At 39.2% G+C, this 16,657-nt stretch overlaps 1 protein-coding gene across 6 annotated transcripts in view; it reads right to left on the bottom strand.

Annotated features, from left to right (window-relative positions):
- The window catches only part of SENP7 (SUMO1/sentrin specific peptidase 7), a 164,592-nt gene that overhangs the window by 135,662 nt on the left and 12,273 nt on the right, over positions 1 to 16,657 (bottom strand). For 5 of the 6 annotated variants that reach the window (XM_014528306.1, XM_005880182.2, XM_005880183.2 and 2 more), the window contains exons 2-4: positions 13,568 to 13,620; positions 4,812 to 4,910; positions 1,959 to 2,056 (exon numbers count right to left, since the gene is read on the bottom strand). In XM_014528306.1, the coding sequence (XP_014383792.1) occupies positions 1,959 to 2,056; positions 4,812 to 4,910; positions 13,568 to 13,620 (250 nt within the window). The remainder of the gene's footprint in view (positions 1 to 1,958; positions 2,057 to 4,811; positions 4,911 to 13,567; positions 13,621 to 16,657) is intronic. The other variant, XM_014528305.1, reaches the window with a different exon arrangement.

Below are 16,657 nucleotides of genomic sequence, written 5' to 3'. Positions count from 1 at the left end.
GGAAGCATGGAACAGAGTGCAGAATCTCAGAGGGAAGGTGGGGGAGGGTGGGTGGATGGGAGGTAATCAACCAAAGACCTTGTATGCATATATGAATAACCCATGGACACAGACAATAGGGTGCTGAAGGCCTAGGGTGGGGTGCGGGGGCAGGCTGGAGGGGGTCAATGGGAGGAAAGGGGACATATGTAATACTTTCAACAATAAAGATTTTTTAAAATAAAAATAAATTTAATTTTATAAATAAATTTTAAATTTAATAGAAGTAGATATTAAATATCCACTGCTATTAAATTTAAAAAATTTTTATCTTCTAACAATGTCATTAATGGACATGACAGTACTAACGCAGATAACATGCCTGAAAATCGGTAACTTTGGAACATAAACCACATGTGGTAAATTCTATAAGAAAAGCCAAACAATTGCCACTTTATGCTGGGATGATAATTTAGGAAAGAACTGAAAATATTAGAGACACTGTCAGAAAATTAAAAGGCAATATTAAAGAAATAATAGATTGACATCCTCAAAGAACCTGTCCCCACCACTTAAAAAGCATTCTTATAGAAAAATGAGACTTGAATTATATAAATTTTGAAGTATGCAAAGTTTTTAGGATATCTCTCCCATAAAATAAAACAACCCGGTTCATGCAAACCCCCAGAAAATGTTGGCTAATTTCATTAAAAAATGATTCCTTTACTTCTAGTATTCCATCTCTCAAATTAAATATGACTTTTTACATGATCATAATCTTTGGAGAAACTAAGTCTATAAATTGAGTTAATAGTTATTCTGAGGCTCAAAGCATAATCACTGCATATTTGTCATGATAATTTATCCCTTGTATGGTAGAGGGTTAGAAGGTATATAAACTTCTATGGAATCACCAATATATTTTTATATTTCCTACAGACAGGGGGAGAATAAGACCAAGTACTTTGACATAAATTCAAGAATTCCAGTTAGTCTTCTAATTTGTGTGGTCTCCCAGTAATTGTAAATTCTACCTTGCTGCCCTGGCTGGTTTGGCTCAGTGGATAGAGCCTCGGCCTGCGGACTGAAGGGTCCAGGTTCAATTCAGTCAAGGGCACATGCCCAGGTTGCGGGCTCGATCCTCAGTAGGGAGCATGCAAGAGGCAGCTGATTAATGATTCTCTCTCATCATTGATGTTTCTATCTATCTCTCCCTCTCCTTTCCTCTCTGAAATCAAAAAAAATATTTTTTTAAAATTTTACCCTATTATCATATTTTATTCATTTGCTATTCTAAAAAAGAAAACTCAATACCCTTTTGTCAAATAACAACTTTCTAATCATTTACTGATGTCCAACCCTTATATGTTCTAAGTTCCTTCTGATAATAATCACAATTGGAATCCCCCATATATATAATTCCAGTATATTCACATTTCATTAATACTATTTCCATTGGACCCCAGTTGATAAATGGAGCATCTTTTTCACTGGAGATGACAAATGATAAATAAAGCATTATAATAAGTCTATATGTAATGCTTCAGTGGTTCTCAACCTTCTGGCTCTTTAAATACAGTTCCTCATGTTGTGACCCAACCATAAAATTATTTTCGTTGCTACTTCATAACTGTAATGTTGCTACTGTTATGAATCGTAATGTAAATATCTGATATGCAGGATGGTCTTAGGCGACCCCTGTGAAAGAGTCGTTCGACCGCCAAAGGGGTCGCGACCCACAGGTTGAGAACCGCTGAGCTAAAGCTTACCAAGATGTTCCAAATGCACAAATACAAGGAGTTAAGGTAACTTATAATTACAGAAAGATAGAGCTTGTATGGAAGCTTAGAGGCCATTGAAACTAATTCTTATATTTTAAAGGTTGTTTTAATTGAGATCCAAAGAGAACAAATCCATCACGCAGTAACACTATTATACATAGTATAAGCCCATCCTAGTCACATACACATGTATCTTACCTTTCTGATGATATCTTAGAAGTGACAGGAGGCCCACGGACACCTTTTTTACTTTTACGGTCTCTAGAAAGGACCTCGTTTCTGAGGCTTCTTTCCAACTAGGGGAAAAAAATGGAATTTTAATAATAAACTTAGCAATATGATAATAAAAAATCACTTAAATGTTTGTTTTATTTAGAAATTCAAAATAAACAGTCAAATTCATAGCTGTTCACAAAGGGAAGAAAATGCAATCTACAAAACACTTGGCTCTTTTGCTAGTATAGAAATATAAATCCACCAAAAAGTAGTAGAAATAAATTTTAACAAGTTCAAGGTAACTTTAGTTAGAAAATCAACATTTTGAGATTCTAAAGCTTATATAACTATGAAAATTTTTGCCTGTGTCTAAAGGAAATAATAAAAATTATTACATGGAAAGTTAAATAGTGCCTATGATTCTGAATTACCTGAGCTTATAACATTTGGAAGGGATTAAAATTGGTTTCCTATGAATTGCTGCATGGAAATTTTTAGGGACGAATAGACATCTTACTGACAGAGTAGATTTTTTTTTAAAAATTTTAAAGAGAATTATTTTATATATATACATTTTTTAATTGATTTCAGAGAGGAAGGGAGAGAGAGATAGAAACATCAATGATGAGAATCTACAGAGGCAGAGCTGCCTCAGATTGTCAAACTGCAGCGGGAAGGCCGGGGAATGCATGCATATAAGCATAACCAATGGACATAAGACACTGGGGGGTAAGGGAGGCCAGGGGATTGTCAAGGGCAGGGGAAAAAAAGGACACATATGTAATACCCTTTGTAATACTTTAAACAATAAAAAAATAAAAATTTTTAAAAAATGATGAGAATCATTGATCATTTGCCTCCTGCATGCCCCACACTGGGGATCGAGCCTGCAACCCTGGCATGGAATCGAACTGTAACCTCCTGGTTCATAGGCCAAGGCTCAACTACTGAGCCACTCTGCCTGGGCCAGAGTTTAGATTTGATCTGACCAGAAACAAAAGTTGAAATTGATTTATTTAATATACAAACTGTGAATTTAGACAAATAAATTATTTATCTTATTTCTATGCATTAGTCTCCTGTTTGAAAACAAATGTAATAGTAGCTTATCTCACAAGGATGCATAATGATTATATACATAGTAAATTTAAAACACTCTCTTCCTTGAAGAGAAATTTGTACAGCCATGTTCGTAACAGCATTGTTCACAACAGCTGAAAGGTGGAAGCAAATCAACTGTGTCCCATCAATGGATGATTTGATAATCAAAATGTAGTATGCACATACAATGAAATATTATCTGCCATTGAAAAGGAAGGAAATTCTGACATGCTATAACATGGATGAAACTTGATGACTATGAAATAATAGAAAAAAACATTTTGGTCTCTGCCCCCAGCTCTTGGCACAGAGCTCCTAAAGACCCCTGCAAATTGCCTAAGCAATAAGAGAACAAAGTACATAGTACATGTCAGCAACAACATAACTTTTTTTATTTTCCAAATATTTTCAATTTGTGGTTGATTGAATCCACAGATGTGGAACCCACAGATATGGAGGGCCAACTATATATAATATAAATAATTTGTACTCCACAATAAATTCAATATGCTAAAACATAAAATAAATATATAAATGCAAAGAGACAAAATTTTCTTAAAATAATAGATTTTGCCCAGCCGAAGTGGCTCAATTGGTTGAATGTAGTCCTTCACACCAAAAGGTTGCCAGTTCGATTCCCAGTCAGGGCATATACCTGGATTGCAGGTTCAGTCCCCAGTCAGGGCATGTACAGAAGGCAACCAATCAATGTTTCTCTTTCACATTGATGTTTCTCTCGCTCTCTCTCTCTCTCCCTCCCTCCCTCCCTCCCTCCCTCCTTCCCCTCTCTAAGTATGCCTTAGGGTGGGGATTTAAATAACAATTTTTTTCTTCCTATTAAATTGACAACAATTTTACTGTGTGATAACACCCAGTGCTAGTCAGTTTGTAGAAAATAGGAGCTCTCATTGGTGGCAATATAAATTAGTGCAAACTTTCTGTGAGACAATTTTGCAATACTTATTAAAGTTTAATATAAAAAATCCTTAGACCCAGTAATCCCACTCAAAAATGGTTCCCTATATATGTAAAATGATGTTCACTGCAACATTGTCTCTATTAGTAAAATTGGAAAAAAACAAACATCAGTGGAGGGTGTGCAGGAGGCAGCCAATCGATGTCTTTCAACAATATTTCTATCTATCCCTCTCCCTCTCTCTCTAAAATCAATTTTGAAAAACGTATTTAAAAAATTTTGGTCCACTCTCCAGCTCTCCCAACAAAAGGACTTTTTTAAAAATGAAAATAATTTGTGCAAGGCAAGAGCAAAAATAATACATAAAAAGTGCTATCTTAAGCCTCATTATGAGATTCTGCAATAATGCTTAATACTGATAAAATTAAAGTCCCAATCTATAATCACAGTATCTTTTGGAAAAACAATTGTGTTACCCTTTAAGATAAACCCTCTCAAATTTACAAAACAAGAATAAGAGAGCATATGATTCTAATAAGCTTAATATTCTTATATATTTAAAATAACTTATTTTACAATGAGATTTGAATTTGAAGAAGAAAAATAATGCATAATAAGGTATACTTATATTTAAACAAAAGACCTTAACCTCAAAGCATCAGTTCAACATATACCTGAAACAAACTAATTTAAAACCTACAAATAAATAACAACAAAATACAAAAGGACATATAAGAAAATAAAAAATTCAGTTTCACTAAAATGTTTTAAGCACACCAATAACACTATATACTTAAAAGAACTAAGTTTTTATTTACCCCCTGCAAAGGGAGATCCCACCGTTCTGAGCTTCTGAGTTTGGACAGTGGTGATTTCACATGAACATCTTCTGGTTTTGCATTTAATATCTTTGTTACCTGAAACCAGAATGAGAATATAATCAATTCAATTAAAATATAAATAAAAGCTGAATTAGCTAACAGAACCATTACCCTGCATTAATATTTTGCTATTAGTTGTAAAGAGTTTTAAACTAGTGCTTAATTTATAGGCAGTTAAATATAATTTTATTTTTAAAAACCTCTCATTCAATTTAAAGGTCAATAAATGAAGTATCACAATAGCTCCATAAATATTCTCTTACCTACAGTCTCTTCCCTTTCTAATCTTTCAAAGGCTATCCTCATAGTTCTCTAATACACCAATCTAAGTATGGCTACAATACCTAAACTATAATAATGAAACCCGTTACTTATAGATAAAATTCTTAATAATCTAGGCTTTCACATCACTCACACATAAACACAACCGTGTTCAAACACGTCACATATCTCCAGAACTTTGCATGTACTATTCCCTCAATCTAGAATGCCCTTTCCTCTGTCTCTCCCTTGTGAAATACTTCAGATTCTGCTCAAATTATTATTTTATCCATATAACCATCGCTCATATTTATGCATTCCTCGGTTGCTTCTTGTATGTACCCTGACCAGGCACATATAAGAAACAATACACCGGAGTATTCCTTTCTCTGGGTATTAGTACTTGGTACATTTAGGTTACATTATTTATATTACATGTAGCATACTATATTGTAACTATTTGTCTACTTGTCTATCTTCCTCTCCAGACTGTGGATGTCCTTAAAGAGAGGGCCCTCATTTAGTCACCTTTATTTTTTTTTACACTTAGTCACCTTTATATTTACAATGTGTATGGCTCATGATATGCTAAATAAACAAATTAATCCATCTTAGCCACAAGTTTGAAATAATCTATTTTTTTTTAATATATTTTATTGATTTTTTACAGAGAGGAAGGGAGAGAGACAGAGAGTTAGAAACATCGATGAGAGAGAAACATCGATCAGCTGCCTCCTGCACATCTCCCACTGGGGATGTGCCCGCAACCCAGGTACATGCCCTTGGCCGGAATCGAACCTGGGACCTTTCAGTCCGCAGGGCGACGCTCTATCCACTGAGCCAAACCGGTATCGGCTGAAATAATCTATTTTTAACTTAAATAACTTTCATATTAAGGGAAAGTTATCAATGATGGTTAAGCATAAAGTTCCACCTACAAAATATAGCATATAATAATCACTATGTGAACTACAAACAGTGACAATCTAAATTAATTTCAATGAGAGTAAAGCATAAGTCAAAAAGACAGAATAAATTTGAAGAAAGTGCATCTCAACTCTTTCACTTCACGAGCAACTCTGAATTAATCCTCCTGTGTATCAGTAACTTCTTTTTTTTTCTATTGCCCTTGACCGGAATCGAACCTGGGACCCTTCAGTCCGCAGGCCGACACTCTATCCACTGAGCCAAACCAGCTAGGGTAGTAACTTCTAAATTATACCTATTCTGTATAACAATGTACCTCTTTGCCCTGGCCGGGTAGCTCAGTTGGTTTGAGCATCATCCCGTTATGCCAAGGTTGCAGGTTTAATCCCCAGTCAGGGCACATACAAGAAACAACCAAGGAATACAAAAATATGTAGACCAACAGACATTTCTCTATCTCCCTACCTTTCTCTCTCTCTTTCTTTTTTTTCTCTCTCTCTCTATTCCTCTCTCGCCTTAAAATTAATAAAAATACTTTAAAATATATAATTGGAATTTATATAAAGTAAATGCATGTATCTTGTGACTACACTGTAGTCCAGAGGTCCTCAAACTTTTTAAACAGGGGGCCAGTTCACTGTCCCTCAGACATTCCACACATGCGCACTGCGGGCCCGGGACGAGTCGGCTGCTAAGCAGGACAGGCAGCGGCGGCAAAAATACCCGGCGGGCCGGTTAAATGTTTTCGGCGGGCCGCATGTGGCCCGCGGGCCGTAGTTTGAGGACCCCTGCGTGTAGTCCATATGAGTATGGTTAACCTTAACAATGACTTGTGTCCTTTTAACCACTTCTCAAATCTGTTATTATATTTTCTATTTTAGAGGCTAAGCCACATTCTCTTCTCCTAATAATAAATTGGAATGCTATTTGATTGTGGGCTGTCTCATTCTAAATATCAGAATGACTCATAATTTGAGTATAAACAAAGATTACTCACGTCCAAAGATTTAAAAGCTGTTATAGCAGGAGCACCTAAATATATAAAAAAGCTCTTTGAGGTCTTTAAGGAAGGGAGATGGACAGCAATACAGTCATAGTAGGGGACTTTACCACTCCACTGACATCATTGGACAGATCTTCCAGACAAAAAATCAACAAGGAAACAGCAACCTTAAATGGCACACTAGATCAGATGGATTTCATTGACATTTACAGAACATTTCACCACAAAGCTGCACAATATACATTCTTCTCAAGTGCACACAGTACATTCTCAAAAACAGACCACACATTAGGACACAAAATAAGTCTCCACAAGTTCAAGAAGACTGAAATCATATCAAGCATCTTCTCGTATCACAATGGCATAAAACAAGACATCTATACTAATAAAAGCCTAGGTGGCCCTTGTGCACGATGTCATCACAAGATGGCCACACGCACAGCGGAAGCAGGGCCCGGTGGCTACTCCACACAGTGAGGCCTGGGGGTCCTGCGGCTCCACACAGCGTGGAGGAGGCCGGTCCCAGCATCTCCACTGCCTCTGGTGGAGGAGGTGGGTAGTGACAGGGGAGGGCACTTGGGGGCCATCAGGCCAGCAGGGGAGGGCAGTTGTGGGCGATCAGACCAGCAGGGAGGGCAGTTGGGGGGTGATCAGGCTGGCAGGGGAGGGCAGTTGTGGGCGATCAGACCAGCAGGGGAGGGCAGTTGGGGGTGATCAGGCTGGCAGGGGAGCAGTTAGGCATCAATCAGGCCAGCAGGGGAGTGGTTAGGAGCCGATCAGGCTGGCAGGCAGAAGCGGTTACAGGCAATCAGGCAGGCGGGCAGGCGAGCAGTTATCGGGCCTAAACCGGCAGTCAGACATCCCCCGAGGGGTCCCAGATCGGAGAGGGTGCAGACCGGGCTGAGGGACACCCCCCCACACCCCATGCACGAATTTCATTAACCAGGCCACTCATCAACAATAACACTGAAAAACATTAAACACGTGGAGGCTAAATCGCATGTTACTAAACAATGAATGGGTTAACAATGAAATCAAGGAAAAAAATCAAAAGATAACTTGAGCCGAAACCGGTTTGGCTCAGTGGATAGAGCGTCAGCCTGCGGACTGAAGGGTCCCAGGTTCGATTCCGGTCAAGGGCATGTACCTTGGTTGCGGGCACATCCCCAGTAGGAGATGTGCAGGAGGCAGCTGATCGATGTTTCTCTCTCATTGATGTTTCTAACTCTCTATCTCTCTCCCTTCCTCTCTGTAAAAAATCAATAAAATATATTTTTTAAAAAAAAGATAACTTGAAAAAACTGAAAATGACCACAGTCCTCAGTCCACACATCACGCAAGCAATGAGGCAGACATAAGTTGAAGTACATCCATGCAAAATGGTGGAGCCTGGTAGTGAGACCTGGAGTGAGGCCAAACATAAGTTTTGAAGACCTGGCCTTGTGAAATTATCAGCTAGGACACGGCTAACTTCTGACACCACTGCAGCCAAGAGATCATGGACACCTGCCAGCAAAGGTTACAAGCCCTACTCTCACTCAAGGAACACCACCTCTAGAGACCTCACAGGGTGATCTGAATAAATTCCTAACTAAGCAAGTCATGTTGGGTACTCATGCCCTAAGCCTATATATAACTTCCTTAGATAAAGGTTTTAAGCCAACCCCATCCACATTCTTGTGCAACTAGGTTAACAAACCTTTGAAATATCAGAAAACCCCTTGAAGAGGGTATTACTAGTAACCCTCATAACAATTTAAGTTTTATTTATTGATATTTTTAAGAAAGAAAGGGGGTGAGGAGAGAGAGAGAGAGAGAGAGAGAGAGAAGGAAAGAGAGAAAGAGAGAAACATCAACTTGTGCTTCCTTGTATGTGCCCTGACCAGAGATCGAACCCGCAACCTTGGCATATCAGGACAATGGTCTAACCAACTGCTACTCAGCCAGGGTAACACTCACAACATTTTGAAAGCGCATAATCTTGTTCACTATCCTATAATTTATTCCTCACCTTCCTTTCTCCAATCTTCCTTACGCCCCCTCCTTAATTTCAAATGAATAAAAGAAGCTGCCAAACTGTTATTCTCTGGAGCATTTGAGCTAGCTCCCCAGATGTTCAGTTTTGCTCAAATAAACTCTTTTTTTTTTTCAGTGTTTACCACTGCTTCCCTGGTATACTTATGTATGTCTAATACATGTTAAGTATTCAATGCATATCTACTGAGCAATGCCTTAAATTTGATTTTAAAAAATAATATTCACAACATAGTTAAGTAGAAAAAACAAATTATAAAACAGTATTTTGTGGTTTTCTATTTTTTTAACATATAGATAGGCAAATTAGAAGGCTATACAGCAAAGTATTAATTTTGGTTGTGTCTGGGCAGACACAACCCAATTGAATTTTTGCTCAACTGAATTTTCTAATTTCTCTCCAACAAGCTAGTTTTGCTTTAGAAATATTTTTAAACACTTCACACTCAAAATAGTGTCTTGTCCTTATATCCATCAAAGCTCTAATCCTTTCAGTAATTTCTTTCCCTAGCTGGTTTAAGAGAAAAAGCAGTAATATAAACTACTAACATGAATTTAATATGCTAATTTCCTAAGGAATTCCACATTTTAAAATGCAATAGTTCAGGCACTCTCCCTCCCAGGAGCACACCCGTGCCTTTCTCTTACCCCTCTTCTTCCCCCTCCCTCCCAGGCATACATCTCCTAAACTCTAAGGGACTCTCCAAGGCTTGTAACCAGGGGAGCAATGGGCAGCAGCAGCTCATCCCTAGCTAACCACCTGAACCTGTCCCCAAGGTCCCCTTTTCTCTGATTTCTTAGTGAGCCAAAGCAGCTGAATCTAGTTTATTTCCCCACCTAGTCTCTTTCCTGTTGCTTCTTCTGTTTTAGGAGCTTCCTTGTTTCATTATCCCCAGCTTTAATAAATGTCCTCTAAAAATCACTAAATAAGTAAATAAATTTAAAAAATTAATGCAGTAGTACAACTTTATATGTATACTAGAGGCCCAGTGCACAAATTCATGCACGGGTGGGGTTCCTCGGCCTGGCCAGCAATCGGGCCGATCAGGCAGCTGGCCCGGGGAAGGGACTGTGGGAGGTTGGCTGGCCGCGGGAGGTTTGCTGTGGGAGCACACTGACCACCAAGGGGCAGCTCTTGTGTTGAGCATCTCCCCCCTGGTGGTCGGTGCGTCATCATAGCGACCAGTTGACTGGTTGTTCAGTTGACTGGTTGTAATGGTCACTTAGGCTTTTTTATATATAGATTATTATTGAACAACTAAATAAATATATTGTAGATAATGAGAAACATTTTAAAAAGTTAAAAATAAGGAAGGGGGGTGGGGGGGCCTGGCCAATGTGGCTCAGTTGGTTGGAGTGTTGTCCTGTACACTAAGGGGTTATGGGTTCAATTCCTGGTCGGGGCACATACCTGGGTTGCAGGTTTGAACCCCCCTGGCTCCAGTCGGGAGGCAATCAATTGATGTGTCTCTCATATCAATGTTTCTCTCTCTCTGCCTCCCCCTTCTTCCCTTCCTTCCACTCCTCTAAAAAAAAAAAAAATCAATGGAGCCCTAACCGGTTTGGCTCAGTGGATAGAGCGTCAGCCTGCGGACTCAAGGGTCCCGGGTTCGATTCCGGTCAAGGGCATGTACCTTGGTTGCGAGCTCATCCCCAGTAGTGGGTGTGCAGGAGGCAGCTGATGGATGTTTCTTTCTCATCGATGTTTCTAACTCTCTATCCCTCTCGCTTCCTCTCTGTAAAAAATCAATAAAATATATTTTTTAAAAAATCAATGGAAAAAATATCCTCAGGTAAGGATTTAAAAAAAAAAGACAGGGTGTCAATGGAGAAAAAGAGGGACATATGTAATACTTTCAACAATAAAGATAAATTTTAAAAAGGGAGAAAGCATACTTGCATAGATTCAAACTATCTCTCCCAAGGTATCTATTTATTACAAAGGGAAGGAGTAATTTTACAATGATGTAACCAGGCAAACACCATCTTAAGCAGATGATCAAGATTGACAGCACCAATAAGACATATGATCATCATGTACCCATGATAGGATACACTGAGAAGGGCACATCGCTTCTGTTGTATTCTTCCCAAAAAGCCATAACCTTAATCCTATATAATAAAAGGCCAGTGACCATAACAGCGTAACAACCAGAACGACCAATCGACCAGTCACTATGAGGTGCATTGACCACCTCTCGGTCCCTCCCCCCAGCCCACAGGCTCCAATTGCTGGATGGCCAACAGGGAACCACTGGGGAACCTGGGTGGGTGGCGGTGGGGTGGGACTGGGGACTGGCAATCGGGCAGAAGGCAGACTTCTTGGTCCCTCCCCCTGGCCAGCAGGCTCCGATCACTGGATGGCAAACGGGGAACCAGGGTGGGTGGTGGCGGGGCAGGACTGGGGACTGGCGAGCGGGCAGAAGATGGCCCTGATCACAGGCTAGTCCTAGGGACCCTACCCATGCACGATTTCGTGCACTGGGCCTCTAGTTTAATCATAAGAAGCTTAAGACAAACCAAAATTGAGGGATATTTGACAAAATACTGACCAGAATTCTTTAAAAGTGTCATAATCAAAGAAAAAAGACTGAAGAACTGTCATAGACTGCAGGGAATCAAGAAGACATGACAACTAAATACAATGTGGACTCCTTGATTGAATCCTAGAACAGAAAAATGACATTAGTAGAAAAACTGAAGAAATCCAAATAATGTCTATAGTTTAATGTAAAGTACTATACAACCCAGGGATGCCAAAAATAAATAAAATAAAGTATTGTAGCCCTGGCCAGGTGGCTCAGTTGATTAGAGCATCGTTCTGATACACCAAGGTTGCGGGTTCAATGCCCAGTCACGGCACATACAAGAATCAACCAAAAAATTCATAACTAAGTGGAAAAACAAATCAATGTTTCTCTCTTTATATTTTTCTCTCGCTAAAATCAATAAATTTAAAAATAATAAAGTATTATACCAATGTTAAATTTCTTAATTTTGATCATTGTACTGGAGTTATTAAGATATTAACATTGGAGAAAGTTGAGTGAAGGTTATACAAGAACTGTACTATTTCTGTAAATCTAAAGTTACTTGAAAAAAGTTTAAATTACTGTATTTATTCAATATTATGAATTTCTAATAGTGGAATTTCAGATTAAATTGTATGAAGCAATAGCGTAAAGCAGACAGCATTTCACTTCACTGAAGGTATTACACAGAAAAGGAGAAGTAGTCAGTACACAGGTATTTAAAAGTGGGTACAATAGCAATGTAAGATTTTTTTAAATCTCCCTCATTTACCCCACTTAAGCTAAATCCAGAATTTTACATAAAGAAACCACGTCTCGATTCCAAAGTGTTGAGTTTAGTTCAGGGCAGCTTCCCTGTTCTGTTAAACTTTGGGACACAGAAACATGGGCTAGGGGAGAGGATTAGATAGAAAGCACTGCTTTATTCATTTACCTCCCAGCCCACAAAAAAAAAAGAAACCACATCCTGGCCGATATGGCCCAGTTGGTTGGGCGTCTTCTTGTGTACCAAACGGTTGCCAGCTCAATTCCTAGTCAGGGCACATACCCAGGTTGTGGGCTTGAACCCCAGTAGGGGGTGTGCAGGAGGCAGCCTATCAATATCTCGCTCTCACATCAATGTTTCTCTCTCTCTCTAAATAAAAAAAGAAACCACATTCCAAAGATCTGAAGTAAGCCAACGTAGAAATAAAGTATCTAAAGCCATGCTCTTGTGTGGTCTTATAAGGTTCTCTTGATTCCCTCTCATAGCCTTCCTTGTTCCACAAAATGTACCAAATTAAAGTTCTCTGTGCCAAAGAAAAGTCTTCTGTGTATAATTTGAAATGCTTCAGAGAAAAGTGTCTAATAAGTTATTATAACATACTAGTAAATCAGGGTTTCTATTGCATTTAAATCACAAAATTCTAGAGGAAAAAAAGATTATCTTTCTAAAAATGGATAAATTTTTTGAAACACTTCCTAAGTAGGTAGAAACTTCATTTTGCTTGTTTTGCTACTCTTGGCTTATAAAGAATGAATGAATGAATGAATGAATGAATAAGTAAATGTTTAAAACGACATACTACAAATAGCAATTTCAGTACATAACTTGAGTATAACTTAGACACTTACAGTATTAGAATAAATGAATGTGAGGCACTCTAATACATTCAGTCATCAAAGAAATACTGTCTTATGTTTTACATAAAATCTAAAATGGGGCGTGGAAAATATACTGGTACATCTTACAATGATTTCAAACAAGGCTGATCCCAGAGAAGGTTTCCTGGCTAACCCTCAGTTAATTAGGAAATACCATTCTCATAAAAACACTAATTAGTTACAGTTTTACATTATTTTCTTTAAAATTTTATTTAAAAGACAAACAGCAAAATACTTTCAATACTAGTAACTCTAACGATAATGAACAGGTTAAAAGGAAAACTCATGCATACCTTATGTAACTCAGAAGATGAAGACTTTTTCCTTTTTCCTTCTGTGACAATTTCTACAAAGACATGGTAAAAGTTATCATTTAATATGTAAATAAGATAAACAATATAATAAAAAAAACTTTCACAGCCATCCTTTGCTTTAAACGAACTTCTTGACAGATTTAGAATTTATATTGATACATTTTACAGAACCTGATGGACTAAAAACATAAAGGTCAAAAATAATAAAAAGAGTAGCAGATTCTCACAAAATGTCTCCATTAAGCAATATATGTATGATGACAATTTTAAAAAAAATAAAGGCAAACTTGGGTCTAAGAACTAAATTCTCTCTCAAAAGTCCTAACATCCAATAAGTGTTTAATAAATATTGGTTGAACCATATAACCAGACAAATTATCAAATTTTTATGATGAGGAGTGGTGGGGGAGAAGCACAAGTTGAGAGCTAGAAGTTGGAAATATTTTACAAAAACACTTTTAATTCTACTATTTAATAATCTATATACCTGGGAAAAGCTTGTATCTTTCCTCATCAACATTTTTCAGACTTCCTATAGATTTTTTTTAGAATATTTCTTTTATATATATACTAGATGCCTGATACATGAAAATTGTGCATGGGTAGGGTCCCTAGGCCTGGCCAGTGATCAGGGCCAATCTGTTGGGCAACCAGCGGGTCGACCGACAGTGCAATCAGGGGGCCCCTACTGGCACCCACCTTGGCTGGCCTGGGGCCTGCGGGCTGGGGGAAGCTCCTGTGTTGAGAGTCTGCCCCCTGGTGGTCAGTGCATGTCACAGCAACCGTTTGTTCCACCAGTCATTCCTCCACCGTTCATTGATTTGCATATTAGGCTTTTATTATATAGGATTTTTTTTATTGATTTAGGAGAGGAAGGGAGAGGAAGAGAAAGATAGAAACACCAATGATGAGAGAGAATCACTGATTGGCTGCCTCCTGCATGCCCCCCACTGGGGATCTAGCCAAGAACCCGGGCATGTGCTCTTGACCAAAGTCGAAACTGGGACCCTTCAGTCCACAAACTGACACTCTATCCACTGAGCCAAACCAGCTAGGGCTGTAGATTTTTTTTTTTTTTTTTATGATTCATTCAACCAGCAAATATTGATTGTCTATCATTTGCCTGGCACTGTGTTAGGTAATGAGTACAGTGTACTGAGCAAACTAAATACAATCCAAGCTTTCCTGTAACTTACAAGTAACTGGAATATATCACAAAATATTATATTTCATAACAAAAATGAATGATAAAAATCCACACATATATGGTCATCTATTTATGACTAACACACCACTACAATTCAGTGGTAAAGGGATGGTCTTTTCAGTAAGTCATGCTGAAGCAATCTGATAACCAAATGGGAAAAATAAATGAATAAATAAACAAACCTTGACCTCTGTACTATACACAGAAATTGATTTTAAATGGATCACAGATTCAAATGTCAAAGAAAAATAAATAAAGCTTCCAGAATACAAAGGAAGGGAATATCTTCATGACCTTGGAGTGGGCAAAAATTTCTCAAACAAGACACAAGAATATTAATCATAAAGAAAAAGATTAGAGAACCAAGATGGCAGCATAGGTGAACACCTATACTTGCTGCCTCTCACAACCCCATCAAAATAACAACTAAAAGGCAGAACAACGACCACCCAGAACCACGGGAAAGCTGGCTGAGTGGAAGTTCCACAACTGGAGAGGTGAAGAAAGCGCATTGAGACTGGTAAGAGGTTCGGAGGCACAGAAAGTGCTGGCACCTGGATGTGCTGCTCTTTTAATCGGGAGGGAGATACAAGCTCCCGCTTGCTCTGAACTCCAGTTCCGGGTGAGACTCTGGGGGACCCAGACACATACGGGGAGAAACTGGATGTTTCAGGACAGGAACAAGGGCGGCTTTCTCTCAGAGGTGCTCGCAGCAATCATTGTTCCTGGGCTGGGGCGCAGGACGCAGAGACCCGGGGACCTCTCCAGTGCAGGGCTGACTGGCAGCCGTTGCTGTTTGCTCCACCCTGGTGATTCCCAGAGTCCCCGCCCCACCCAATTTACAACCCAACCCAAGCTGTGCGCAGCGGCTTTTGCATATGAATGGCCTGTGCTCTCTCCGCCTAAAACCTGTCAAACTGCAGCTGGGTCAGAGAACCCCAGAGCTTCCAAAAAAAGGCCCAAGGCCGGCAGCAGCAGCCTGCCTTGCTTCACAGCTGGGCCTCATGTGAGCACCTCCAAACCCCATACAAAGAGGAGGAATCTGCAGATGTCTCTGTAGCTCCTGCTGGGCGGCCCCAGACAGTGGCTGACCTTGCACCTCCTTGGAGATCCAAGAGCCAGTGTACCCAGTGGTCAGAATGAGACCGTACCAGATGACAACTCTTTACATCCATAAGAGACACACTCAAGGGGCAGACTCAGTGAGCACCAAAGCCTCATTGAAGCAAGTCCTGCCCCTTAAGGGTGTCTCCTGTGCAACAGATCTTCCAGTGTAGACACAGCTGGCCATAACAGCCAATTGGCCTGGAGGTCAATTCCTCCCAGTGATACCAACAGCAATCAAGGGTTAACTACAACAAGACTGTGCAAACAGCCCACAAAGGGGTGCATCAAGAATGTCCACCTCAGGTGACTGAGGAGGCTGAGCCACTGGGCCCTATAGGACACCTACCACACAAGGCCACTCTATCAACTCAAGGAGACTTAGCAGCTACCCAGTACATAGAAACAAACACAAGGAAGCAGCCAAAATGTGGAGACAAAGAAACATGTCACAATGAAAGAAATGGATGAAAGCAAAATACTGGATATAGAGTTCAAAACCACGGTTATAAGGTTACTAAAGAATCTTCTAGAAACTTCGAAGAGATTTAGTGAGACCCTCAAGGATATGTAAAAGGATCAATCAGAAATTAAGCGTACACTGATTGAAATAAAGAATAATCTACAGAGATCCAACAGCAGACTAGAGGATCTGAAGAATCAAGGCAAAGATTTGAAATACGAAGAAGCAAAAAACACCCAACCAGAAAAGCAAAAAGAAAAAATAATCCAAAAATATGAAGATAGTGTAAGGAGCC

The sequence above is a fragment of the Myotis brandtii genome, unplaced genomic scaffold (assembly GCF_000412655.1).
Source record: "Myotis brandtii unplaced genomic scaffold, ASM41265v1 scaffold63, whole genome shotgun sequence".
Classification (NCBI taxonomy): Eukaryota; Metazoa; Chordata; class Mammalia; order Chiroptera; family Vespertilionidae; genus Myotis; species Myotis brandtii.
This window is presented reverse-complemented; position numbering and strand designations above follow the sequence as displayed.